Source organism: Papio anubis, chromosome 5 (assembly GCF_008728515.1).
Source record: "Papio anubis isolate 15944 chromosome 5, Panubis1.0, whole genome shotgun sequence".
In the NCBI taxonomy this organism is placed as follows: Eukaryota; Metazoa; Chordata; class Mammalia; order Primates; family Cercopithecidae; genus Papio; species Papio anubis.
In genome coordinates, this window is record NC_044980.1 from 9,546,246 (window position 1) to 9,574,081 (window position 27,836).

General features: G+C 49.4%; 1 protein-coding gene across 4 annotated transcripts; it reads left to right on the top strand.

Annotated features, from left to right (window-relative positions):
* Window positions 1–1,932: 1,932 nt before the first annotated feature.
* On the top strand, window positions 1,933–26,287 carry ROPN1L (rhophilin associated tail protein 1 like). 4 transcript variants are annotated; one of them, XM_021939242.2, is made up of 7 exons: window positions 1,955–2,055; window positions 2,179–2,350; window positions 8,513–8,636; window positions 10,222–10,383; window positions 22,121–22,296; window positions 25,473–25,592; window positions 26,109–26,194. In XM_021939242.2, exons 2-6 carry the CDS (start codon window positions 2,220–2,222, stop codon window positions 25,582–25,584), a joined length of 705 nt encoding a protein of 234 aa, XP_021794934.1. In that variant the 5' UTR covers window positions 1,955–2,055; window positions 2,179–2,219; the 3' UTR covers window positions 25,585–25,592; window positions 26,109–26,194. The 4 variants fall into 4 exon arrangements, with proteins under 4 accessions (XP_021794933.1, XP_003899550.1, XP_009206418.1 ...); XM_021939241.1 differs by having other exon boundaries at window positions 1,933–2,350; XM_009208154.3 differs by lacking the exon at window positions 25,473–25,592 and having other exon boundaries at window positions 1,937–2,055; window positions 26,109–26,287.
* The last annotated feature ends 1,549 nt before the right edge of the window (window positions 26,288–27,836 follow it).

Sequence of the window (27,836 nt, forward strand, 5' to 3'; positions counted from 1 at the left end):
CCCTACCCAAATGTTCTTCATTCAGGCTCTTCAGCCTCCTCATTTCTTTCCTGAAGTGTCATTCTCACTGAGGCTTATCTAAAGCTGCAGCTACTGGGGCATTCCTGTCTCATCTCCCTGCTGTATTTTGTACTCCCTGCCCTCTTTTGTACTTTTAAACATACTATATCGTTTACCTTTCTTGTTTATATTTGTGTGTTTTTTCCCACTTGAATGTAAGCTCCAAAGATATTATTTTTTTTTAAACTGAATTATTACTGTATTCCCAGAATAATTCCCTGGCAAATATTTGGTACTCAATAGTAATGCTAAGTTAGTAAATAAATGATGAATTTAGAATCAAAATAATGTATCTATGGCCAAAATAAAACCTGAAATCCCTGTCTCATTTCCCAGACGTAACTGCTGTTAATAGTTTTAGTTATATGCTTCCAGACATACCTTCACAGAATCATTTATCTCAATAAACGTGTCATACTATGCAGACTGTTCGACAAGATGCTTTTTTTCACTTTACACGGGTATCTTTTCATACCATTGTGTAGCTAGGCCATGATTTGTTTTCCAAAAGACAGTTATCCAATTTATATGGTAAATATTTTTGTCTATATTTTTGTAGTATTTCTGTAGGGTAAGTTCCCAGAAGAAATATTGCACAATCATCGAAAAATTTTAGTGTTAAATTATTGGCCCCTAAAGGTACTAATTAACATCCCTCTCAATAGCATATAAGATTCTTTGTTTTCTTTTTTTGGGGCGGGGGGGGGGATTGGGGACAGAGTCTCTCTCTGTCGTCCAGGCTGGAGTGCAGTGGTGCCATCTTTGCTCACGACAACCTCTGCCTCCCAGGCCCAAGCTATTCTGCCTCAGCCTCTCAAGTAGCTGGGATTACAGGCATGTGCCACCACGCCCAGCTAATTTTTGTAGAGATGGGAGTTTCACCATGTTAGCCAGGCTAGTCTCGAACTCCTGATCTTGTGCTGGGGTTACAGGCATGAGCCACCGCTCCTGGGCAGATTCCGTGTTTTCATACTGTCATCAACTTTTAAATACAAGTATTTTCAGTTTTTGCCAATGCTGTTAATTTAGAAATGTGTATGTGTATATTGTCTGGTGGGTGTTTAGACGGAAACGATCAAAATCGGGCAACTTTCCCAGTTTCCTTGAAGGGAGGGCTTGCCATTGGCGCCTCCTGGAAGTAGTTCTCCATCTTCCTGTTTTGAGGAGCGCAGGAGGAGATGGATCTGGGGTCTCATCCATACGGTGGCTTGTTAACGGCAACTGCAGCAGCCAGCCAGGTCACCCCCTAAAGCAAAGTTAACACCTTGCATGGTGCCTTGGTCAGCACCCACCAAATTCGAGGATTCTCCTATCCTTCGACTCAAGGCTCTTTTGACAGATGTGATTTATTTCCTCCTAGAGCCAGTCACATTGGCTCAACCACCCTATCTTAAGAAAACAAATACAATATTGTTTTAGTTGGAAACTGCCCACTGTCTAAGTGGCTTTTTAAATGAAGAACTCAGGTTCACTAAGGCACGGCTTAGGCAAGGGCATGTCCGAAGTTCGAGGCCTGAGACGTTTGGAGAAGCGGCCCCAGGCGCAGGCGCGTCCCGCAGTGGGGCCCGTGCCGCCTAGGCGATCAGCCCCTTCAGTTAACTCGCTTCCCTCCTAGCAGGCCCGAGTCCCCTCGCCTCAGCCTCACGCAGCCAGAGCAAGGGGAAGAGGGAGTCCTTCGTGAGTTCGCCGCTCACTTTCGGCGGTGGGAAACCGATCCGAAGACCCTTTTGTAGGTGAAACGCTCAGCTCGCGCGGCTCTGAACCACTGGGGAGCAGCTGCGGCTGCGAGCCGGACTGCGCCACACCTCGTCCCGCCCCAGGGCGGCTCGGGCCGCCTGCGCGTGCGCGGTGCCAGGGGCGGGGCCTGCTCGCGTCTCGGTTGCCTGGATACCGAGAGCGTCCGTAGTGGCCGCTGGCGCTGGCGAACTGCAGGGTCTGGGGTGTTATTGGAGGGGCAGTTGGTCCTCATTTCTCCCGAAGCCCGCGGAGGAGCGGGTAAGAGCCCCGCGAAGCCGGCCCCAACCTTGGGAAAGGGATGGGAGGCGACCCTGGCCGCTAGCCCCGCGCTGCTAGCGGCTCCACCGCGCCCTAGCCGACAGCCGCCCTTCTTCCTCGCAGCGCGCCGCGATTCCCCAGCCTGGTCCCTTCTGCGGAGAGCGATGCCGCTTCCCGACACCATGTTCTGCGCTCAGCAGATCCACATTCCCCCGGAGCTGCCGGACATCCTGAAGCAGTTCACCAAGGCTGCCATCCGCACCCAGCCGGCCGACGTGCTGCAGTGGTCCGCGGGGTAAGCACCCTCGGCCCGGGGAGCGGTCCGGTCTACGTGCCCAAGCCAGACGAGCCCAGAGGGCCCTCCTCCCGGACCAGGGGCCCGACGCGGCGCTCAGCGTCCATAAGAGTATCAGGCAAAACTTTCCCCTTAGCATTGGTGACATCTATACTTGAGTGTCTATCTAGGAACCATTTCGATTTATCGACCATGAGACCCGAAATTATTGCAAAATGCTCACTTACCTACAAAGTAATGGCAACTCAGTTGTTTAAAAGTGTTTATGATGAAGATAGACTAAAATTTAAAGCAATTGCATTGGGCAGAAAAGTGTCTACATTATGTTAAAAAAATTTACATGGTTGCGGTCACTTTACTTGTGAAATGATTTTACAAAGAGGAATATTTTAGCTAAGTTCCTCATCTGCAGAGAATCCTCTCAAAGCTATGTATACCCAGAGCTGGTTAAATTTATTAGAACCGGGACGACCGTGGTCATACTGAGGTCATCATCCCTAGAGTGCTCCCGGTAAACTGTCCAGCAAATGAACCTTCACAGTTTTTTTTTTTTTTGCCACAAACATTACAACACTTTCCAGGAACAGACATTCATAATCTCAAAGTTACAAGTCAACAGATCTTAGAGGCATTAAAAGAAATCCTCTTGGTTTTACAGGAGAACTATTTGCCCCTTTTCAATAAACAGATGTAAAACAAAAACTCACTTTTATGATGACAAGAGTCAGCATAGGTGTAAATTTAATTTAAATATTTTAGTCATCAACATGTCAAATTTTGACTGGGCTTGGTGGCTCACGCCTGTAATCCCAGCACTTTGGGAGGCCAAGCTGGGAGGATCACTTGAGCAATAGAGTTTGAGACCAGCCTGGGTAACATAGCAAGACCCCATCTGTGTTTTTTTATAAGAAAAATAGTTTAAAAAGAAAAAAAAAGCCAAATTTTGCTGGCTTTCTCTAAATTCTATAACCAAGGTGAATTAGTTTCTTTTGGCTGCTGTAACAAATCACCACAAAACTTGACAGCTTAAAACACAGACATACATTCTTGCAGTTCTGGAGGCCAGAAGTCCAAAATCAGTTCCACTAGGCTAAAATCAAGGTGTTGGCAGGGCTTTGCTCTTTCCAGTGGCTCTCAGGAAAACCCAGCTCGTTTCCTTTCCTTTTCCGGCTTCTAGAGCTGCATTCCTTAGACTCCTTGGCTCATATCCCCTTCCTCCATTTTCAAGGCCAGCATCTTCAAATCTCCCTCTGCCTCTCTCTTCCAAGGACCCTGGTGATTGCATTCAGTTGCCATCCAGATAGTCCAGGGCGATTTTCCCACCCGAGATCCTTAATCAGTCTACAAAATCCCTGTTACCATGTAAAGTAACATTCCCAGGTTCCTGCAACTTGGACCTGGATATCTTTGGGGCTGTTATTTTACCCACCAACTGAGCTACTTGTCCATCCAGTGCTTGCCCTCTGAGAAACGCTTTTATCAATGGTTTCTGAAAGACTCTTTCAAAGTTCTTGCTAAAGAAATATAGCCTCTGGTTTTAACCGTTATTCAAGCTTAAATAAAAGGATTTATAAGAGTTTGTGCCCTACAAAAAGTTCCAAGATTTAGCAACATTTTCTTGGAACATTAAATTATATTTAGTAATACCTTAGAGGTAGTTATTTTAAGCTTCACTTTGTTTATTTTTGAGATGGAGTTTCACTCTTGTTGCCCAGGCTGGAGTGCAATGGTGAGATCTTGGCTCACAGCAACCTCTGCCTCCCGGGTTCAAGCGATTCTCCTGCCTCAGCCTCCCAAGTAACTGGGATTACAGGCACCCGCCACCACACCCAGCTAATTTTTGTATTTTTAGTAGAGATAGGGTTTCACCATGTTGGCCAGGCTGGTCTTGAACTCCTGACCTCGGGTGATCTACCCACTTGGGCCTCTCAAAGTGCAGGGATTACAGGTGTAAGCCACTACACCCGGCCTAAACTTCACTTTAAAAGGTTTAATCAGGCTGGGCACAGTGGCTCACACCTATAATCCCAGTAGTTTGGGAGGCTGAGGCTGAGGCTGATGAATCACCTGAGGTCAGGAGTTCAAGACCAGCCTGACCAACATGGTGAAACCCCGTCTCTACTGAAAATACAAAAATTAGCTTGGCTTTTGGCACGCACCTGTAATGCCAGCTACATGGGAGGCTGAGGCAGGAGAATTGTTTGAACCTGGGAAGCAGAGGTTGCAGTGAGCCGAGATCGTGCCACTGCACTCCAGCCTGGGTGATAGAGCAAGACTCCATCATAAAAATAAATAAATAAATAAATAAATAAATAAATAAATAAATAAATAAAGACTGAATCAGGAACTTTCCGAATGTACCATGCTACTAATTTCTCTCAAGAGCCATTTATTTATTTACTTATTTTTGAGATACAGTCTTGTTCTGTGGCCCAGGCTGGAGTGCACTGCTGCCATCTCAGCTCACTGCAACCTCTGCCTCCTGGTTCAAGCAATTCTCCTGCCTTAGCCTCCCAAGTAGCTGGGATTACAGGTGGGTGCCACCACGCCCAGCTAATTTTTGTATTTTTAGTAGAGATGGGGTTTCACCATGTTGGCCAGGCTGGTCTCGAACCCCTGACCTCAAGTGATCTGACCTCCTGGCCTCCCATAGTGGTGGGATTACAAGCTTGAGCCGCCGCACCTGACCAAGAACAATTTTTGAGTTTAGAAGAAAACCCAGGCATTATTCATTCAGCAGTATATATGTAATTGTAGGCTCAAATGTGTTTCAGCTGTCACAGGACATAATCTGTTAGGGAGAGCTATTCAAAAGTAACTCAAGTAAGGCAGGACTTGGTAAGGGCAAAAATGAAGGGTCATGAAAGTTAAGCAAAAAGTGGCTTGGTCCTTGAGAGATTTCATAGGCAGGGAGATTGGGGCTTGGGTGGGGAGGAGAGGATTCCAGGAAGAGGAAGCAGCACAGAAAGAAGGGGGCAGAAACAGAAAGAAGAAAACCCATCAAAACCAAAACAGGAAACCACTATACCCATGGACATAACTGCTATAGAACAAGCAAGCAGGCTGAGCATGGTGGCTCACACCTGTAATCCCTGCATTTTGGAAGGACGAGATGGGCAGATTACTTGAGCTCAGAAGCTCAAGACCAGCCTGCACAACGTGAGAAGACCTTGTCTGTACTAAAAATAAAATTAGCCGGCCGTGGTGGTGCATGCCTGTAGTCCCAGCTATTCAGGACACTGAGGCAGGAGGATTGCTTGAGCCCAGGAGCTGGAGGCTTCGGTGAGCCATGTTCACAACACTCTACTCCAACCTGGATGACAGAGCAAGAGTCTGTCTAAAAAAGAAAAAACAAACAAAAAAGATGAAGCAAGTAGCTATTCCTCTTTCCTCAGGTTAGGGTTCTTTTCAAAGGAGCTTCTCAGGTGGGCAGATAGCAGAGCTGAGCCAGCCTCCCCCAAGCCTGTGGACTCCACCATGAGGGAGTCGGCTGTTCCTTATGATACCATCGTGCAGTTGTGCCTCACACAGGACAATGAACGTAAGAATCAGTCAAGTAACAGAGGCTGCTTTGGCTGGCGTGGGCCTCAAGGGAACTGGCAGAGGCTAACATTAGTTGGTCTCGCCTCAAAAGCAGGCTCTCCCAGCCTCGGCCCTACTGACAGTTGGGGAAGGCACAGGAGGAAGGGGCGTCCTGTGCATGATGGGACTTAGCAGCCTCCTGGCCTGCACCCACCGGATGCCTGGAGTACCATCCACCCTCTACTGTGACAATCAAAAATGTCTCCAGGCTGGGCGCGGTGGCTCACACCTGTAATCCTAGCACTTTGGGAGGCTGAGGCGGGTTGACTGAGCTCAGGAGTTTGAGACCACTCTGGGGGCAACATGGTGAAACCCCGTCTCTACTACAGTATAAAAAATTAGCTGGGCTTGGTGGTGCACATGTGTAATCCCAACTACTCAGGAGGCTGAGGCTGCAGAATTGCTTGAACTGGGAAGGTGGAGGTTGCAATGAGCTGAGATGGTGCTACTGCACTCCAGCCTGGGCCACAGAGAGAGACTCTGCCTCAAAAAACAAAAACAAAAACAACCACAAAAACAACAACAACAAAAAGAGTCTCCAGAAATTGCCAAATGCCTTTTGGCTGGGGGGAAGGAGGAGGAACATTATCCCCCACTGAGAACTCTGCTTCCAGAGGCCGTATCTAGCTCAGGATTCCTTGCCTGAGTTATGAGGAATTACCCCCATGAAATAGGTGAAAACCTTGATTAGTAGGAATGTGGCAAAACGAGGCACCCATTCTTCACCTGCACCCTTTAGGTCTTAAGGTTCACATTTGTCTAACTCATTGCTGCCTTCATTTTAACTTTTCTTCAAATCATTCACAAAGCCACAAAATGGAGCTGAAGTTGTCTTACACAGCAAGAAAACAAAGTCAAATTTGAGGGGTGTAAAGAGAGAGGAAGAGTGAGATATGAAGTTTATTTTAGTCTATCAGATATCGACTTATCCGTGTTTATCTGTAGCAATGTTTCTAACTACTCATGGCTTTAAAATTGTTATCTGTGGCCCTGGTGGATGCTTTAATGTTCATTTTCCTGGATATGTTATCTCTTTTCATCATGCTAAAGTTTAGGGCCCCAAATGTTGTGGCTTCAGCATCGCCACCTCTGGCAAAGATACCAAGGGGCATGAGTTTCTCAGAGGGTCTTACCTGGCACCCCTCCCACCACGAGCCAGAGGCTGGATGTGGGTTCCCTCTTGACTTATTGCCCCAACAGTTTCCCACTCTTGCCCCCAACATAAGCAGCAATATCAGTGTCCCAGAAAGGAACAATTAAGGGGAAAAATACCAGGCAGGAAAAGTGGGGGAGGGGGGTGGCAGGTGGGAGCCAGGCCAGCACCTGCCATTCCCAGTGTGGTGGCAGGTGACCTGTGTGTTCCTGGGCTGCCTCAGGGTTGAATATGCAGATGCTTAGAGTCAATCACCTCAGAAAGCAGCGAGACCAAACCCACCTGTCAAAAGTGGGAAGGTGGCCTGGCACAGTGGCTCACAGCTATAATCCCAGCACTTTGGGAGGCCAAGCTGGGAGGATCACTTGAGGCCAGGAGTTCCAGACCAGCATGGGCAATGGAGCAAGACCACATCTCTACAAGAAATCATTAAAAAGATTAGCCAGGTGTGGTGGTGTGTGCCTGTAGTCCCAGCTACTTAGCAGGCTGAGGCGGGAGGATCCCTTGAGCTTGAGAGGTCGAGGCTACGGTGAGCCATGATTATGCCACTGCACTCCAGCCTGGGTGACAGAGTGAGACCCTGTCTCAAAACATTTCCAGCTACTCGGGAGGCTGAGGCAGGAGAATGGCGTGAACCTGGGAGGTGGAGCTTGCACTGAGCCGAGATTTGGCTACTGCACTCCAGCCTGGGCAACAGAGCGAGACTCCGTCTCAAAAAAAAAAAAAAAAAAAAAAAAAAAAAATTTAGAAAAAAAAAAAAATACATGGAGCTCCAGCTGATTGTGAAGTGGCAGGAAGGAGGGGAAGAATAACACACGTTGAAGGAGCTTTTGCGAGTGCCAGCCACTGCGCCAAGCCCTTCTCACTCAGTGCTCCCCGACCCTCCACAGGGACTCTCATTATCCCCTCTGCCGACAGAGAAACTAAGGCATGCAGAGAAGGTTAAGTCAGAGAACTAAGTGGAGGAACCAGAACATAAGCCCGGGATGTTGGTCTTCAGAGCTGTCCTTCCTTTTTTTTTTTTTTTTTTTTTTGAGATGGAGTCTCGCGCTGTGTCACCCAGGCTGGAGTGCAGTGGCGCGATCTCGGCTCACTGCAAGCTCCGCCTCCCAGGTTCAGGCCATTCTCCTGCCTCAGCCTCCGAGTAGCTGGGACTACAGGCGCCCGCCACCACGCCCGGCTAGTTTTTTGTATTTTTAGTAGAGACGGGGTTTCACCATGTTAGCCAGGATGGTCTCGATCTCCTGACCTCGTGATCCGCCCGCCTCGGCCTCCCAAAGTGCTGGGATTACAGGCTTGAGCCACCGCGCCCGGCCCAGAGCTGTCCTTCCTAATCACCATTGTTTTGGGGGGTTATTTAAGAAATTGCATTGCATAGCTGCTTTTTGTGTATTGATGAGCTTTCAGAGATGTCTGTTATTTATTAGATATTTTTCAGCTTTGTCAAGAGGAGATCCACTTCCTGTAAAGGACAGAATGGAAATGCCCACGGCAACCCAGAAAACAGACACAGGCCTGACTCAAGGACTCCTGAAAATTTTGCACAAGCAGGTATGGGGGGTTCTGTGGCCTCAGGCAACTGGCCTGTGCTTTCCTTACCATTCACTGTGCATTGATGACAGAGCGAGGCCCACCCCGGCGATGTATTTCAAACCTCCCAAGGTCCCTGAAGTCCTGCTTTCCCTGCCACATATCGTCAAGGTTGATTCAAGGAAGAAATATGTTGTGTTTGGGAGGTCTTTTTCTAGCTTCAACAGCCCCAAGTAACTATCCAGGGGTAGATTTTAGAAAAGTGAAATATAATTTCTTTTAAATACAAAATTTACGTGACACTAGATTCTGCTGGGTGAAAAATACAAAATTCCAGAACCTGGGGGGTTTTCCAGTCTGTTTTCCAGGTGTGCATTTGTGAAAGCTGTGTGTGGGCCTGAGTAAGCCTCTGCCTTCTCTGTCTGAAGGCGGGGCTGGACTTTGGCGCCCAAGGTGGGCAGCAGCCTCTGGTGTCCAGTTCTGTGGAGAGCCTGGGCCCCCTTCCTGCCTTGCACTTCTTCGCCCCACATGCCATCCTGTTTTTAGAGACATGAGTTACTAGAAAGTGGGTAATGGAGCAAGGCTAGACATTCCTCATGACTCGGTTCTTTTGCTAAAAGAGACACCAGTGGCATAACCTTGATTTTCAAACTGACTTATCCCGTTCTACATTGTGAAGTGCTGTACTTCTGCATAGGATACAGTGAATTCTGAAACTAGGACTTTTCCGTGGCTGCCTTAAGGGAAATGAAGAACTCTTGAATGGTGTAGCTTGGGAAAAGACATGCTGAAATTGCTCAAAGCCTTTTCATCCAAGATACTGCTAGCAGATTGCAGAAGTTACCAGTTTTGATAGATTGTTTAAACTAGTAGAAGGAAGGCCGGGCATGGTGGCTCATGCCTTTAATCCCAGTACTTTGGGAGGCTGAGGCAGGCAGGTCACTTGAGGTCAGGAGTTTAAGAACAGCCTGGCCAACAAGGTGAAACTTTGTCTCCAATAAAAATACAAAACTTAACAGAGTGTGGTGCTGTGCACCTGTAATCCCAGCTACTTGGGAGGCTGAGGCGGGAGAATTATTTAACCCTAGGAGGTGGAGGTTGCAGTGAGCCAAGATCATGCCACTGCACTCCAGCCTGGGCAACAGAATGAGACTATCTCAAAAATAAATAACTAACTAACTAAATAAATAAATATATAGTGGAAGGAATACATTTATTTTCAGTTTTAAGATTTCTCCTAACTGTTAATGTGTTTAGGGGCTGGATTTTTAAAATGTTTTTTACTGAGGTTTATTTTTTATTGTGAAGCATTTCAGACAGAGTGGAGTATCATATACTCAGTATCAGTATGCCTGTTTCATTAAGTCAGAACATGATGCTGTATTCGCTTCACCGTCCTTTTTTCATTTAAGAAATAAAAGGTTGCTGCTTACTGGCTTCCCTGCCTCCCCTCCCCAGGGCTGACAGAACCCACTGTCATGCATTTGGAGTTCATCTGTCCCCTGCGTGGGTCGGGTTACTCGGTGTATGTTGAATTTTCACAGCATTCTAGTGTTTCCCAGGTTTTAAAACGTACGTAAATTGTCATACTGTGTTTTCTAAACAGTGTCACCACAAGCAGTATGTGGAATTAACAGATCTGGAGCAGAAGTGGAAGAACTTGTGCCTGCCGAAGGAAAAATTCAAAGCGCTCTTACAACTGGATCCTTGTGAAAACAGAATCAAGTGGATAAACTTTTTAGCACTTGGGTGCAGCATGCTTGGTGGGGTATGTACCTATAAGCGCATGTCAGTCATTCCGTGTCAGCATGGCCCCAGCTAAAAATCCTTTCGGTTTCCGCAACTAAAGGAAACACTTGAGTAACTTTGTCTTAGAAAAGCATTTCCCCCTGCTCCAGGCCTATTATGTTAATATTTTGGGGCTTATAGTTATTTTAATTTACAGAAATTACTTATGAATGCCTCAATTTAAAGGTTAACAGTAGATAAAAGATATGGATACTATTAAACTATATTTAGGTTTTAGAAGAAAATGCATCAATGACTTTTTAAAACTACAAATCATTTTGTAAACTGATAACTGTTTTCCTCATCTGTGGAAAGAGGCATATAATTATTTTCTACTTTAGTAGAAATCTATTATTATTATTATTATTATTATTATTATTATTATTTTGAGATGGAGTTTTGCTCTTGTTGCCCAGGCTGGAGTGCAATGGCACAATCTCAGCTCACCACAACCTCCGCCTCCCAGGTTCAAGCAATTCCCCTGCCTCAGCCTCCCGAATAGCTGGGAGTACAGACGCATGCCACCATGCCTGGCTAATTTTATATTTTCAGTAGAGACGGGGTTTCTCCATGTTGGTCAGGCTGGTCTCGAACTCCCGACCTCAAGTGATCTGCCCACCTCGGCCTCCCAAAGTGTTAGGATTACAGGTGTGAGCCACCACGGCGGCCTTAGAAGTCTATTATTAATAACTAATAGATACAGTGCAACTTTGCTGATGTTCGAGTATAAGCCAAGCGACTTAGGAGTAAGACATATCCTCCAGGTGACGAGGCGAGCCTGGGAGGTCGGGGCGAGAAGGGAGCTGGGATGATGTTGGCAGGACTTCCTTTGCAAACCCAGAGTCAGTCTTCTCAGCTAAAGTCTTGCTTTGAGACATGGTGGTTGGGTGAAGGAAGAGTAACCGGGCATCAGCCATGTGAAGCTTACGAAGAAAGGAGGCAGAGCAAGGAGAACCAGCTCCTTTGACTACACAGATGAACAATTTGATTTTACCCCCTCCCTTCAGTCTGTGGCCCAGCGTGTATAACTGGACGCCCATGTGCTTACTTCACAGCCCTCACTCAGCTTTGGTCCATGCCCAGAGCTCTTTCATTCCATTTTCATTAAAACAAATTCCTTGAAATGGGTGATGGTAAACACCCGCAAACCTACCCAACGTGGTTGCTAGCGCACCCACTTCCAACCACCCGTGTCCTCCTCCCGCGTCCTGTCCCCCTGCCTGGTGGCCTGAAGCAACGACGTTTCTGAAGCTCCCGCTTCTCGCTCCCTGGCCTGTGAAACGCATACTTCTGTGTGTCCCCCAAGAGGTACATTGCGGAATTGTAGTTGGTTTTGACTTGATGAAAAGACAATTGTGTTGTTAGTAATTTTCTGAAATTTTCATTCTAAATTATATGACTAGATGTATTCATCTGTATATCACAGACCGCGTTGTTCTTTCCCTTCCTCTGCCATGTCACATCTGAGTGCAGCACAGCTCACCAGCTCGGTGGATGGCCCCAGTGGGAAGCTCCGTGCGCTCAGGGAGGCGGGTGTGGTGCGGCTGTAGAATGAGCAAGAGTTTTGTTGTGTAACTGCTCAAAGGCAATGGAGGTGCTTCCTGTCAGCCCTGGGCTACTTGTGCCAAGGCCTGGATGTTGGCAGGCCCGGTACCCTCCAGTAGCAAGGACAGGTGCGGATGGCACCAGGGGAGTGTCTCAGGGGTATTATCAAGATAGACAAAGGCAAATACATTTAATTATTGGAGACATTTTTATGTCACTTTGTTAATCTGGAACTCCGTGAAATCTGTCTGTCTGTCTATCTATCTATCTATCTATCTATCTATCTATCTATCTATCTATCTATCTGTCTTATCTATCTATCTATCTATCTGATCTATCTATCTATATCTATATCTAGCTATATATTTTTTGAGATGGAGTCTCACTGTGTCACCCAGGCTGGAGTGCAATGGTGTGATCTTGGCTCACTGCAACCTCCCAGGTTCAAGCAATTCTCCTGACTCAGCCTACCGAGTAGCTGGGATTACAGGCATGCACCACCATGTTCAGCTAATTCTTGTATTTTTAGTAGAGACGGGGTTTCACCATGTTGGCCTGGCTGGTTTTGAAGTCTTGACCTCAGGTGATCTACCAGCCTCGAGTTCTGGGATTACAGATTACAGGTGTGAGCCACCGTGCCCCACCTAAATAAATAAATAAATACATATATATACACACACACACATATATATATACACACACACACACATATATATATATTTTTTTTTTTTTTTGATTCAGAGTCTTGCTCTGTCGCCTAGGCTGTAGTGCAGTGGTGCGATCTGGGCTCACTACAACCTCCGCCTCCCGGGTTCAAGTGATTCTCATGCCTCAGTCTCCCAAGTAGCTGGGATTACAGGTGTGCACCATCATGCCTGGCTAATTTTTTTGTATTTTTAGTAGAGACGGAGTTTCGCCATGTTGGCCTGGCTGGTCTTGAACTCCTGACCTCAGGTGATCTGCCCGCCTCAGCCTCCCAAAGTGCTGGGATTACAGGTGTGAGCCACCTCTCCCAGCCCTGAGATCGATATGTTAACAATATAAAATTGTATGCAATATTTGAATTAATGTTGGTGGTTTCTGCCTCTAAGCTTAGTTGTAAAATTTTGATTTTAACAATGATGAGAAACTAGAATAATTTATGTTTTTGATCCATCTTTATAGTTTTGCCTTCCTAATTGTGAAAATTGAGCAATAGATTTAAAACACAATTGAATGTGATTTGGAAAATAAGGCCAAATCTCCAATCTAGTGTGACACTAGATGGAGACATTGTGTTAAGGATAGAGCTTGGCCATGTAAACTGATTCCTGGGGAAGAGACATCACAAACAGCACACATTCTTTTGTGTTCTTCCTATCATATGTTACTTGACCCACAGAGAATAAATTGACACCAGGAAGCATGCTGTGTGTCACTGTGGGTTCCTGCCTGTCTCCTAACTGGAGCCACCTTTGCCAGCAGGACTCCAGATTTGCCCTTGACTCCTTCCATAGGTGCTGGAGGCCCCTCCTGGGCGTAGAAAGCCACAGTCACCCTCTGCTCTGGTCCAGTGCGGCTGTAGACTCAGGGTCAGGTTCAGGTGTGAGAGCTGACCTCTCCTCCCTCAGAGGAGTATGTGCTCGTCTGGGGTCCTTGTCTGTTGCCAGGGATGCCTGCTCTGCCCTGGCTCCCGCGGCCCACAGAGCGCTGAGCTCAAACACCTGTTTCGGGGTGTGCCGGGTAGACAGGAGGGGCTCGGACCCGCCAGGCCTTGGTGTGGACACTTGTGTTGTTGACCTTGTTGGCCCTGGGTGGCTTGGAGGTGTGCTAAGAACACAAAGCTGTGAATTCAAGGAGGGGTTTCATCATGTTGCTTGGCATCATAAGTGTTCATTTTTATGCTTTAAAAAATACCTTCAAAAAGGAGGAAATAAAGAAGTGAAGTGCGATGAGAAGAATTTGTAGTGGATTACCGCCTGCGGATGTTTATTTCACATAGGGTGCTGTGTCATTGGTGGCTAGCCGCTGCCTGCATGAGTGGGATAGTCATTCCTGCTCCCTGCATCTATGGCGGGGCATGGCTTGTGGCAGGTGTACTCTCTGTGCTGTTACATTTATTTCTCTTAGAAATCACTCTCGTCAAATTCGTTGAGTTGAAGATCTCCAAAAAGACTGGAAACCTCTGTTTTAATTTCTGAGTCATACGTATCATTCATTCCACAAATGTTTACTGTGCATTATTTTGTGCCAGACCCCGTTCTAAGTGCTGAAGGTTCTGGAGTGAACAAAATGGTCAAACATCACCAGGTTATTGGAGCTGATGTCCTGTTACATCCTTGAATCCCTGAACACTGCTCTAGTTATTACATCAAAAGCCATCAATTCAGGTTAAGGGGCACTGTGAGCTGCCCCAGGCAGGTGATCAAGGACATTAAATTGCTATCTGGGTGTTAAGAGATTCCTGTCCTCCTTCTCAATGTTTTGATGTGCTTGCATGGTGAAATGACTATATTTCTATGTTGTGGCTTTTATTTAAAAATTTTTTTCTTTTTTCTGTAAGAGACAGGGTCTCGTTCTGCCACCCAGGCTGGAGTGCAGTGGCATGATCATAGCTCACTGCAGCTGTACTCAAGCGATCTTCCCACCTCAGCCTCCCAAGTCACTGGGATTACAGGCCTGCGGCACCACACCCAGCTAATTGTTTATTTTTTGTAGAGACAAGTATCTTGCCATGTTGACCAGGCTGGTGTCAGTTCCTGAGCTCAAGCAATCCTCTCGTCTTGGCCTCCCAAAGTTCTGGGATTTATAGGTGCAAGCCACAGAGCCTGGCTGACTTTTATTTTTCCATTTCTACAATGCCATTAATGATCCTGAGCATTAAAGCTGTGGATCAAAATGTTTTCTTTTGTCTTTTAAGCATGGAGATCTTTTTTTAAGATAAGAAAATTGTGAACCAAGTCTTTCATCCCCATACTTGTCAGTCCGTTATGATCAAAACAAATAACATAGACTTCAGTGAGGCTTTTTTTTTTTTTGGAGACAGAGTCTCACTCTATCGCCCACGCTGGAGTGCAGTGGCGCGATCTCGGCTCACTGCAACCTCCGCCTCCGGGTTCACGCCACTCTCCTGCCTCAGCCTCCCGAGTAGCTGGGACTACAGGTGCCCACCACCACGCCCGGCTAATTTTTTGTATTTTTGGTAGAGATGGGGTTTCACTGTGTTAGCCAGGATAGTCTTGATTTCCTGACCTCGTGATCCACCGCCTCAGCCTCCCAAAGTGCTGGGATTACAGGTGTAAGACACTGCGCCTGGATAGTCAGGCTTTTAAACACATTTGAACTTTCTTAATCACAGAAGCATCTCTCTTCGTTTACAACCACAGATGCACACGTGTCTAGCGCAGCTTTCCATCTGAACACGGTGCACGCAGTGGCCATGATTTCTAGGGTTTGACCATGTGCGGGAGTGCGCAGAGCCCTGCATGTGTATTCTCTGGAATCCTCCCGACAGCCCTTTGAGGAAGGCACCGTCAGGTTTGCAGGCTGGTGCCCCAAGGCAGAGAGAAGCTGAGTCACAACAGGTGACTTGGAAGTGGGGAGAGGAGAGGATTCCTCCTAATGGCTCCGTAGCCCAAGGAGTGTGCAGCCCACCTTATTCAAGTTTTCGCCTGAGATTTCCTGTCTTGGAGAAGAACAACTCCTCGGGACAATCATCAAAATCATTTTGTGTCCTGAAGTGATTCATCCCCTGGAAGGCATTCAACCTCGGCCTTCTGACAACATACACTCTGGAGCTCTCAGAACATCGCCCCATCCAGCTGTGCTCCAGCATGTCAGATTCAGTGACTGACCTATCACGGTACCCTGCTGACCCGATGTGACGGCCACCTGCGCCAGTGACAGAGGCTGCATCCTGGCTTACTCCTTGCTGCCATTTCCTTCCAGGTTTCCCCAGCTAGGGCTCGAAAGCCCACTTGGACATGTCCAAGAAAGGCCAACAGAATTCCTCGTAGCCCCTGCAGCTGGTGGGAAGACACAGCCATGCCCCCACCGCTCAGTGGGAGCCTGAGGCCATAGGCATGTTTAGGAAGCTGTCCCTGAAACAAAGGATCTGCTTGGGCTCCTGACTCCCCTGGCTCCAGCTCCAGTTTCCCTGATTGCTCATGTCCCTCCCTCTGTGGGAAAGAGGCAGGGCCCACGCTCCACTGACCAGCCTTGCCCCTTCCGCTGGAGGTTCCCATGGGCCGCTGATGTGGGCCGCTGTGGCCTCCCCTTCCCTGTCCTGGACAGGGTATCACACCCTAGCCATGGGGTGAACTGCTGCTTCCCATTCAGGGCCTCCTACCCTTACCTGCTGTCAGCCCCAGAAATGGTTTTAAATTAGAAAACTCTAGAGGATAACAGAATTTGATGAAAAGGCCCTTAAGCTTTTGAAAATGCAGTGCTGGGTTAGAGGCTTTTAAAAACGCAGTGCTGGGTTAGAGGCGCGGCTTCACTGGAATTCAGTCTCTACCCCCAGCACAGGCAGCCGAGCCTCGGAGGGGGGGGACTTCCTGTGTTCTGATTCTGTGTAAAACGGGCCTATTTTCGTTTCCATGCCAGCTGAGAGGTGCCCTTGGGGAGGTGTGAGGTGACTGTTGAGGGGCCCCGTGTCATCTTGAGAGCAGCTATAATTTAGAAACTGAAAAATCCCACAAAGTTGGCATGCCGAAAATGCCCAGAAAATAGTGGGTGCCCCCGTGCCTGTGTTCTTCACACATCTCCGTTTGAATTTCAGATTATGGATCACTAAAAAAAACTAAGTGCTTGGCCGGGCACAAAGGCTCACGCCTGTAATCCCAGCACTTTGGGAGGCCGAGGCGGGTGGATCACCTGAGGTCAGGAGTTCAGGACCAGCCTGACCAACATGGTGAAACCCCCGTCTCTACTAAAAATACGAAAATTAGCTGGGCGTGGTGGTGGGCACCTGTAATCCCACCTACTCAGGAGGCTGAGGCAGGAGAATCGCTTGAACCCAGGAGGCGGAGGTTGCAGTGAGCTGAGATCGCACCATAGCACCCTAGCCTGGGTGAAAAGAGTAAAACTCCATCTCAAAAAAAAAAAAGCAACTAAGTGCAGCTTGCCAATCACCTCTGCCCAGCACGTATCGCACACGGGAGAATAAATCAGCAGCATGGCGGAGGGCAGCATGGGGCAGCTGTGCCGAGGAGAGGGTCTTTTGGCTGGTGTACAAGTGACCGTGCCACCCCCAGGCCTTTGGAATTGAGAAATAAATTTGAAGAAATGTAACTGCACAAGATCAAGCCAGTTGCCTTATGAATCCTTCTGGATATAAAGATTGCTGCAGATCTTATTGTCAGAAGCGTTGACGTGGGTAGTGTCATCACGCCTTTGCAGAGGCAGTGATGCTCGAGTGTTTTGATGTCTTTTTCCTTAAATATCACTTCCTCTGAAGCCTTGGAACAGCGCGTTACACAGATCTCATCTGCCTGCTCCATCCACGCCAACTCCTTCCTTCCCGACTCATCCTTCCTGAGGCCCCGCAATCCTGCACACGGTGGTGACGGACTTCCATTTGTGTCGGGTGTAAAAGCAAATCCCGTCATAACAACATGTCTTTGAAAGTTTCAAGCAAGCAACATGGATTGTGAAATACACGACTCTACTTTGAGCAAGTCCTCTCTTGGGGACAGTCTTTTAGGGGAGCCACGTGTGCAGCGGTCCTGGAGCGGTGCCCGCAGCTCCACAGAACGGGTTCTGCACTTTTCCTAGAGAGAGCATCACGTTGCCCTGGGGGCTGCACTCACCTGCTAACCGTGCCGTCCACCTCAGCAGCACCAGGTGCAGCTGCCAACCCACCGGCACTGCTGGCATGGGAAGCGGGTGGAAATGGGAGGAACTGCTCCATGAGGCCGCTGGGGACGGGGAGCTCAGTTGTGTTCAGGGCTCCATCTCCTGCAGCCAAATGTCTGGGTCCCCAAGTAGGCGACGTCTCTGCCCCGGGTCTTGTTCCTGTAGCCCACCTGGCAGCTGCTAGACATAAAAAAATGGAGTAGTCACTGGGATGAGCTCAGAGGCCCACCAGCTGCGCTCCAGTCCTGGCTGGGTGACTTGGGTGATTGCTGAGACCCTCTGGGCCTGGCCAGGGTGTCTCTCTGCTCCTCACAGTAACCACACGAGGTGACTGTCATTATTTTCACTGCCAGAGGAGGACAGCGGGCTGTGTGTGTTATCAGCCTTGCTGTGACCACGGTGTTCTGTAGGGGGGTCATTTTGTCCCATAGCCTGGAGCGGGCTCGGAGCCCTTTCCTGTCCCTGAGGATGTGGGGTTTATTCCTGACACAGCCGCTATGGAGCCAGACAGGCCTGGCCTGGCTCGTGGCGGCCCTTTCCCTGCGTCTGCAGCATTCCTGTGGGGACGCTGGCCCTACTGTGTTTGTTTCTTGTGCTTCCCTCAGAAGCACAGCCCCGGATTCATCCCTGCAGGCGATTCCCCAGGGATGCCAGCCGCCTCCGTGGCTGCTGCAAGCCGGAGCTCTCAGTCTGCCCTCACACCCCACCCCAGCAGCCTGCGGGGTACCAGCCTGCTCGGGAAGGTCCTGGTTCTCAGCCATGTTTGCCAAGTGATGTGGTGTAAATACTCCCACTGCAGCTGAGTTCAGGCTGCCAAGGTGAAGTCCTCCAGCTCACACAACTACTGGAAACTTCGCAGTTGGCTCATGAGCCGGCTCCAGCACAGCACTGGGCTCCGAGAAAATCCTGTGCCACCCACCAGTCCTTGTCCTTCCTGGCCTGTCCCGTGTGCTTTGACACAGGAGATTGCTCTCTCCACCAGGAAACGCTTTTCTTCACTCACAAGCAGCCTCCCTCCTGGCCGTGCCTTCCAGGTCCTCTTGCTGGTCCCTCACTCCCCAGCTCTTGGTGGTATGGTGTGTCCATGCACTGTCCTCCCACCTCAGCAACCTCATGGGGCTCAGCTGTACATACCATCCTGCTCGTACACACCATCCCCCCCGTGTATGCCACCCCACTGTGTATACCATGCCCCCTGTGTATACCATCCTGCTTGTGTACCCCATCCTGCTCATGTACACATCCCCCTTGTGTACACCTTCCCCCATGTACACCACCCTGCCCATGTACACCCATCATCCCTGTGTACACCATCCCCCATGTACACCATCCCCTGCCGTGTACACCATCCCACTGTGTACACCATCCTCCTCGTGTACACCATCCACCATGTACACCACCCTGCCCATGTACACCTTTCCCTTCATGTACACCATCCCCCCATGTACACTATCCCCCTTGTATACACCATCTCCCTTGTATACACCATCCCCCCCATGTACACCATCCCCCTCATGTACACCATCCTCCTCATGTACACCATCCCCCATGTACACCACCCTGCCCGTGTACACCTTCCTCTCCTTCGTGGTAATAATCTTTATCCCCCATGTACACCTCATCTCCTCTTAGGACACACCAACCCCTGCACACCATCCCCGTGTACACCACCCTGCCCGTGTACACCACCCCACCCATGTACACCGTCCCCCCATGTACACCATCCCCCTATGTACACCATCCCCCATATACACCATCCCCATGCTGCACACCATCCCTCTATGTATACCATCCCTCACCTCATGTACACTATCCCCACCATATACACCATCCCCCCATGTACACCATCCCCCATGTACACCATCCCCCACCGTGTACACTATCCCCGTGTACACCATCCCCCAGTATACACCATCCCCCTGATATACACCATCCTCCTGTGTACCCCATCCCGTCCGTGTATACCATCCTGCCCATGTATACCATCCTCCTCCCGTGTACACCATCCCCCAATGTACCCCATCCCCCCTGGTGAAATTCCCATCCCACCTGTGTAATAACTCAATTCTCGTTTTATACACCTCTCACCATGCTCCCGAGTCTCCTCTGTGAGTGCTAGGCCTACTAAGTAGCGACCTGAGTCACCAGTTCCACTGGGTGCCTGACAGACATGTCAGTGGAAGCCACCCCAAACTCAGCTTCTCTCTGGAACTTCCCAGTTGATAGCAAATCTACCCTTGCAGCTGTTCAGGCTCCAAACAGTGGAGCCACTTTTCACGGTTCTGTCCCTGCCCACATGCAGCCAACAGCGAGTTCTGGTAACTCCACTTTCAGGAGAGGCTGAGTCCGGCCCTTCCCAGTGGCTGCTGCCACCCAGGCCCCTGGCTGTATTATTCCAGCAGCCTCCTCACCAGGTTCCTGCCTTCCACCCTCATTACTGGGTTCCCGCCTTCCGCCCTCATCACTGGGTTCCCGCCTTCCGCCCTCATCACTGGGTTCCCGCCTTCCGCCCTCATCACTGGGTTCCTGCCTTCCGCCCTCATCACTGGGGCCTCCTCCTGTTCACACATCGGCAGAAGGACTCCTTAGAAACACTCCACAGTGCTCTGCCTTTGTTTAAAACCCTTTGACACCTTCCCATAGAACCCAGCCAAAGCCCAAGTCCAACCTGGGTCTGTAAAGACCCCCGTGATCTGCCCCCCACCCCATCCCGCTGACCTCATTTCCCACGTTCCTGCCTCTCCATGGCCTGCTCTAGCTACCCAGAGCTCCTGGCGGTTTCTGGAACACACAGAAGTCCCCTGGAATTCTCCCAGCATCCCACATGACCGGCTCCTTCCCCCTGGGTCTGTGCTTACATGCTACCTGCTCTGACCTTCCCTGACCACCCGATTGAAAATGTCACCCTCCATCCCGGCACTGCCTGCCTGCTGCTCCAGGCATGCCCCCTTCCAGAGCACCCTAGAATCCAGGTGTTGTGGCTTTCCCACTCGACTGGGATCTCCACCTGAGCAGGGCTTAGTCGTCTGTTCACTGCTACATTCTGGTGTGTAACAGGCACTTGGCAAATGTGGAGGGAATGAAGGGCTGTTGCCATGTGTGTGTGTTGGCAAGGGGGGGTACATTTCAGCAGCCACCCGTGTGAGCTCACCTTCATCAGTAGGCAGTGTGACCATCCAAGCAGGTACGAGAGAGCCACTCTGGCAAGGACGGGCTTCACAGAAGGGACTCGAGGTGGGGACCGAGGGGAGGGTCCCATAGGCCAGCTGCGGAATTAGGATACCTGCCCCCCCAGCTTACCCTGGCCAGGGTGTTGAAGGCTGCAGGTCACCGTGATGTCTTGGTGCAGAAGGAGAAAAGGAGACCTGGGCTATGCATTTTCTTTTGAAAAGATAGTAATCTTGTGTTACAAGGTTTCCCCCACCTCCTTCAAACAAACACACACACAAACAGCTCATGTTTTTTCAACAAGGATGAATTGAGCAAGTTGGAGGTGGGAGGCCACGGGCTGGCCCCGGGGGGGCCCTGGTGCCCAAGCTCTGCAGTTCCAGCACCACGAAGCCTCTGGTCTCATGAAGATGACCTTGGCCTGTTAGCTGCCCCAACCAGGGCCTTGGCTGGGAGGGCAGGTGCTAAAAGCGTCTGCCGTGTGGAGGCAGGAAGGTTGCTTAGAGGACGGGCTTTCCCTCTGAAAGCGGAGGGTGGGCCGCTGTCTGAGGTGAGCCCAGCAGTTTGGAAGAGTGTGAGGGAGATGAATGGTTTGCAGGGAGGAAGTCCAGGTGTTGTCCTGGAGCTAAGACAGAGCCCAGAGCCTTCTGTGTGAACAGGGATGGAGCCAGGACAGAGCCCTCCCTTCTGCCTGGTGGGCATCGGCTGACACCCAGGGCCTCCTTGTAGGCATGCAGGCCATTGGCTGCCAGCCCTGCCCTCTGCAGGCAGCACCTCTGGCTGGTGGCAGAGTTCATTCAGCCCCTGGGCACATCCCCGGGTGTGTCTCTGGGCCAGTTGGGGCTGCACAGTTCTGCATTAGCTTAGGAAGTTGGTTTTAAAGACATTGATGCTTCCTTTTGTCTGTAACAGTCATTTCTATTTGAATAGAAAATAAGATCTGTGAATTAGAATTTTTTCCTGGTCAATTGCACTCCATTCAAACCTTTTCTTTTGATTTTTCATTATGGCAATTGTACATTCCCCTAGTTCTCAGTTCGATGGAGAGCGTACTTTTTGGAGAATTTCTGGCAGATATGCTAGAGTGTTGATTCTGCTGGTGCCTATTTTCAATGTGAGTGATGCCAGGAGTAACTGTTTTTCTCCCCACCTGGCTGTGGTGCTCCTAGTCCTTGAACACTGCGCTGAAGCACCTGTGTGAGATCCTCACGGACGATCCGGAGGGCGGGCCCGCTCGCATCCCCTTCAAGACGTTTTCCTACGTCTACCGCTACTTGGCCAAATTAGACTCAGACGTGTCTTCCTCGGAGACGGAATCCTACCTTGCCTCTCTAAAGGAAAATATGTAAGTATGCACACACTCTAGGATTCAGGCATGTTGACCATGGGAGAATTTCCTGTTTCACTTCCCCCTTGTAGGGAAAAACCCAGTTTTTCCTTTGCTCTCACACCACAACAAGAATCAACACAGAAGACTGCTATGACCAAATGTGTGGAGTTTTTTCCTCACCAAAAAGCGAGCAAGCAGTCCTGCAGCAGACACCAGCTCTGCGTTTCATTCCATCGCTACCCTGTCTACCTGGAGATAGTGTGAGATCCCACAGGTGGAGGGCTCCGTCCCCGAGACTGCCCCCACCCTGCCGCATTTCTGATGCTAGGTGCAAGCCCCAGGTTATCTTGCCTGTGCTTCTGACTGACTGGCTATAAATCAGGGTTCCCACAACCCCTCCTCCGGTCAGTTAATTTGCTAGAATGGCTCACAGAACTCAGGAAAACACTCACGTTTACTAGTTTATTACAAAGGATATTTTAAAGGCTACCAACAGTCAGAGGAAGACAGACAGAGGTCTGGAAGGGTCTGGAGCATGGGGGCTTATGCCCCCACGGAGTTGGGGTACGTCCCCTCCCTGCCTGCGAATGAGCTCCTGTTGGCCTTCCTGTTGGTCTCGATGTGTTTAGCTACCGGGAAACTTTATAAGCCCTGTCCTTTTAGGTTTTTTTTTTTCTGGAAGCTTCGTGATTGATTAAATCATGAAGGCCATTAGTGATTACCTAAGCCATCAGCCCCTCTCCCCACCTCCAAGGTTGGGCTGGGCTGAAAGTCCCACCCCTCTAATCCTGCCTTGGGCTCTCCAGTGACCGACCCCATCCTGAAGCTATGTGAGCCATCAGCCAATCATGCGCATAAAGAACTCACTTTGGAGATTCCACAGATTTTAGGAGTTGTATGCCAGGAGGCGGGGTTGAAGACCAAATATATATTTCACAGTATCACGTCCCTTGTCTGCAATAACTTTGTCCCAACAAATCCCGTGTTTGGCGGAAGGTTTAAGCACACCTGATGGTATTCAGGGTATGCGTTAGTGGAGCTGCAGATCAAAGGCCGTCAGCGAAAGCAGGCAGCACCTCAGAAGGGAGCCGACCTCTCCTGTGGCTCCCACCCATGTGGGCTGAGGCTCAGGTTTCTTTAGACTTTAGAGGGAGAGACTGTATCCTTTCATTAAGACTCGTTTATCCCAAATCTATCCTGATTCCTATGTACAGCATGTCAGGTGGTATTAAATTGTAGCGTGTTAAAAAGTGAGATAGAGGCTGGGCACGGTGGCTCATGCCTGTAATCCCAGCATTTTGGGAGGCTGAGGCGGGTGGATCACTTGAGATCAGAAGTTTGAGACCAGCCTGGCCATCATGGCAAAACTCCATCTCTACTAAAAAAATACAAAAAATTAGCCAGGTGTGGTGGTGGGTGCCTGTAATCCCAGCTACTCAGGAGGCTGAGGCAAGAGAATCTCTTGAGCCTTGGGGGCAGAGGTTGCAGTGAACCGAGATTGTGCCATTGCTCTTCAGCCTGGCCAACAAGATCGAAACTCCATCTCAAATGATGATGATAATAATAATAATAATAATAATAATTTAAAAAGTGAGATAGAATTCCTTTCTCCACAATGAAACGTAGACATGGATTACTGCTGGTGGACCGCCTGATGGTAGTGCCACGGAGGCAGGATCATTTGCAGAAACTTGAGGATATCACTGACATCAGTCATGCAATTCTCACTCCGATGAACTTGCTATATGACCCTGACACATTGCATGGTGTATTGTATTTGCACCAGGCTGCATGTGAGGTAAGGGTAGTTCTGCTCTGCAGCATGACTTGGAGCTGACATTCGAATATATTGTCCAGTGTTCTGATCACCTGCCACATTTTTTAACAAGATGAATGAATCCTCCCTTTAAAGACAAGATGCAGAGCAAAAAGGAACAAAACTCTTGGGTCCTGCGGAAGTTCTCATTTGTTCATTCCTTAAACCACCATCGGATGCTGACTCTGCACCCTGCACTACCTATGGGGAGGCAGAGAAAGCAGCCCGGGGCCGGTGGGGTGTGCAGAGGCGGTGGTGACAACCGAAGGGCAGGGCCCGGGGAGCTGTGGTGCTGCAGAGTAAGCCTGGTTAACAGAAGAAAGGGCCTTCAAGGTGCAAGGGCAGGAAAGGGCCCAGCTCCTCCAGACTCCAGCCCCAAGGGAGATGGGGCCCCTGAGGTCTTCCCAGCACTTCCCCTTGGGACCACTGCCCCCCAAGTGCTGGTTGTGGTTTGCCCCTGAGCCCCACACCTCTCATCTCGAACTGCCCACAGTACAGTTTACTGAGCACCTGCTCTGTGCCGGGCACTGGCGCAGGTGCCGGGGATGAAGGCAGTGAACAGGTCATGGCCCGACCCCTGGAGTTTTGCCCTGTGAAGCAGACAGACATCAGACAAGCAGATTTTAAGACAGCAGGTCATGCTGAGTGCTGGGAGGACAGTAAGCCAGGGACAGGGACTGATGGGGGCTGGTCCCAGGGCCGCCTTCTGGCACAGCACATACCCCTGCTCGCCTCGGCCTCCTGAGAAGCCTCCTGGCCTGTCAGACTCTTGTCCTCTCCTCCCACCCTTTCCAACTGGCCATGGTGCCACCTAGGATGCTGGCTGCGGCACCAGGAGCTGGTACTCTATGATCCGCCAGCCTTTGCCTCCCTTCCTGCCCCAGTAGAACCTGCATCCTGCGCCCTGCCTCACCTGTCCCTGCCCTCCTCATCTCCTTGTCCCTTCCACACCGTTCCCTCTCCTTTCTTCAAACTCACATCCCCTCTGGGATGCCCACCATGGGCTGAGCCTCTGGACTCCACGGTCCCCCTTTTTCCTCTTTCCTCTGTCATTCACTGTCATTCCAACCCTCCTGTCCTCATGGAAGATGGCAGCTCCCAAACTATCCCTTCTCTCCACCTTATTCTTGAATTCTTGACACCATCCTGGCTGGTGTCTGCAGTCACACGGATGACCCAGTACTTTATCCCCAGCTCTCCTCCTGATGCCCACAGCCTCTGCTTCTGCACCGCCATCTGGATCATGCCGGGCCCCTTTTCCTGCCCTATCTACTCACCTCTTCTCTTCTCTTGTGCTCTCTGACCCGGCTACTCCACCTGACGGCGGCGCCTGGGACACAGGTGGTCCCATCTCATTCCAAATCCATGTCCCCAGCCTCCAAAGAACTGGGACACTGTGCAGCAGCCCCTTCTGCCACCACTTTCCTGAGACCGCCAGTCATGAAAAAAGAAAAACCTATGCGTATAGTACCCATCTTTTCATCTAGAAATAAAGGTACATTTATTATACGTTTTGGTACATTTTACACAAGAAAATAGAATGCTTTATTTTTGGAGATAAGAATTACTGATGAGCAACCATAAATAGTTTTTTAAAGTAGACTTTTTTTTCTTTTTCTTTTTTTTTTTTTTTGAGACGGAGTCTCGCTCTGTCACCCAGGCTGGAGTGCGGTGGTGCGATCTCGACTGACTGCAAGCTCTACCTCCCGGGTTCACGCCATTCTCCTGCTTCAGCCTCCCAAGTAGCTGGGACTACAGGCGCCCGTCACCACACCCGGCTAATTTTTTGTATTTTTAGTAGAGACGGAGTTTCACCGTGTTAGCCAGGATGTTCTCAATCTGCTGACCTCATGATCTGCCCACCTCGGCCTCCCAAAGCATTGGGATTACAGGCGTGAGCCATTGCGCCCAGCCAAAGTAGACCTTTTAAATTATATTGTGTTTTATAAAAATGTTACTAAGTATACGATGAGAAATTACCAATAAGCATCTTTATCTGTTTCCAATTTAGAGACACCAGGAGGAACGGCATGATAGGACTTTCAGATTTCTTCTTTCCAAAGAGGAATCTTTTAGAAAACCGTGAAAACTCTGAAGATGTAGGCCATTAATACAGAGAAGAATACATTTTAGTGTCAAAATAGTGCTCTTTAAAATTCTGGCACCAAATACAACTTATCCTGAATCACATACATGTGTAGTGTGTTTCTCTTCATGGGAATTTAGTGTGACCGTGCTTCATGGGGTCTGTTTCATGATTGCTCTTCACTGTGCCGTTTAAGGACCTGAAGTATAAGAAATTGTTAACAGTGAAATAATCTCTTTTAGTAAAATAATCTATTTGGTGACTGCAGAGTTGGAAGTGGGGCTGGGCAGTTTTAAAAGTGGCTTTTTGGCTGGGTACAGTGGCTCAGGCCTGTAATCCCAGCCCTTTGGGAGGCTGAGGTAGGAGGATGACTTGAGGTCAGTAGTTCAAGAGCAGCCTGGCCAACATGGTGAAACCCCATCTCTACTAAAAATAATACAAAAATTAGCCAGGCGTGGTGGTGGGCACCTGTAATCCCAGCTACTCAGGAGGCTGAGGCAGGAGAATCACTTGGATCTGGGAGGCGGAGTTTGCAGTAAGCCGAGATCGCACCACTGCACTAGAGCGAGACTCCATCTCAAAATAAAAAACAAGTGGCTTTTCTTCTCCTTGACTCTAAGCTGGTGGAGGGGCTCGCCCTTTGCTCCCTACCCACCCTCCTAAGACTTCCTGGGAAGGGCATTGGCAACTGAGGCTGGATCTTTCCTATGAAAGGTGGACCCCAGGGACCCTGCTGTCTGGCCCAGTGTCCGTGGCTGGGGAAAGTGTACTGGGCAGCAGCGTGATCCACTTGAATGGAAATAAGCATCCAAGATCCTTTATTTGCTTTCCTTTTATAAAGTCTTCAAAAAGACCAATACCAATGAATACATTTCAGGTTAGCTTCCAGGCCAGGGCTCAGGCCATGGAGAGAACTCACGCCAATGCCTGTCTGGAGGTCCAAGGAGCGAGCGTGGGCCCCTCTAAAACTTAGAGGGACAGATTACATGACGACTTTGGGGACAGCTTGCTAAGTGTCCATTTGGCAGCATTTAGGATGAGACATGCTTTCACCGTGACTATCTTGTAGGGAGGTGATGGGGGAGGGTGAATAGAGTCCCTGCTTCCTCTAACCCTGGAGGCTGCCCACGTTGACCAAGAGAACCTCATCCAACTGCTGACCAGCTCAGCATGCAACACAGCATCACTGGACCCAAGAAAAGACATTTGGAGAGGAGTTTTGTAAGCCTGAGCATAGGTGAGTATCACTGTAAACAAACTCCAACGTGAAAATCTGAATTTATAAAGTATAAATCAGGAACAGCTTCTCACTCAATCCAAAAGGCATGTGGTGTTTCAGTAATAAAAAGCATGAAGTGTGGAGACTTGGGGCAGCGTGGGTGTGATTAGGCCCACCCCTGCTGGTGAACAGGCCCTGGACTTTGTCCCTTGAAAAGGCTTTTGTCTCAAAAAGCGAGGTTTTCTTGGGAATGACTTGGTCATAGAAGGAGAAATAGCATTCTGTATGAATCGGCGAGGGCTACCAGAACGAAGTACCGCAGACCCAGTGCCTACGTAACAGAAACACTTCCTCACTGTTTTGGAAGCAGAAGTCCAAGGTGAAGGTGTCGGCAGGGCTGGTTTCTCTGGAGGCCTCTCTCCGTGGCTGGTGGA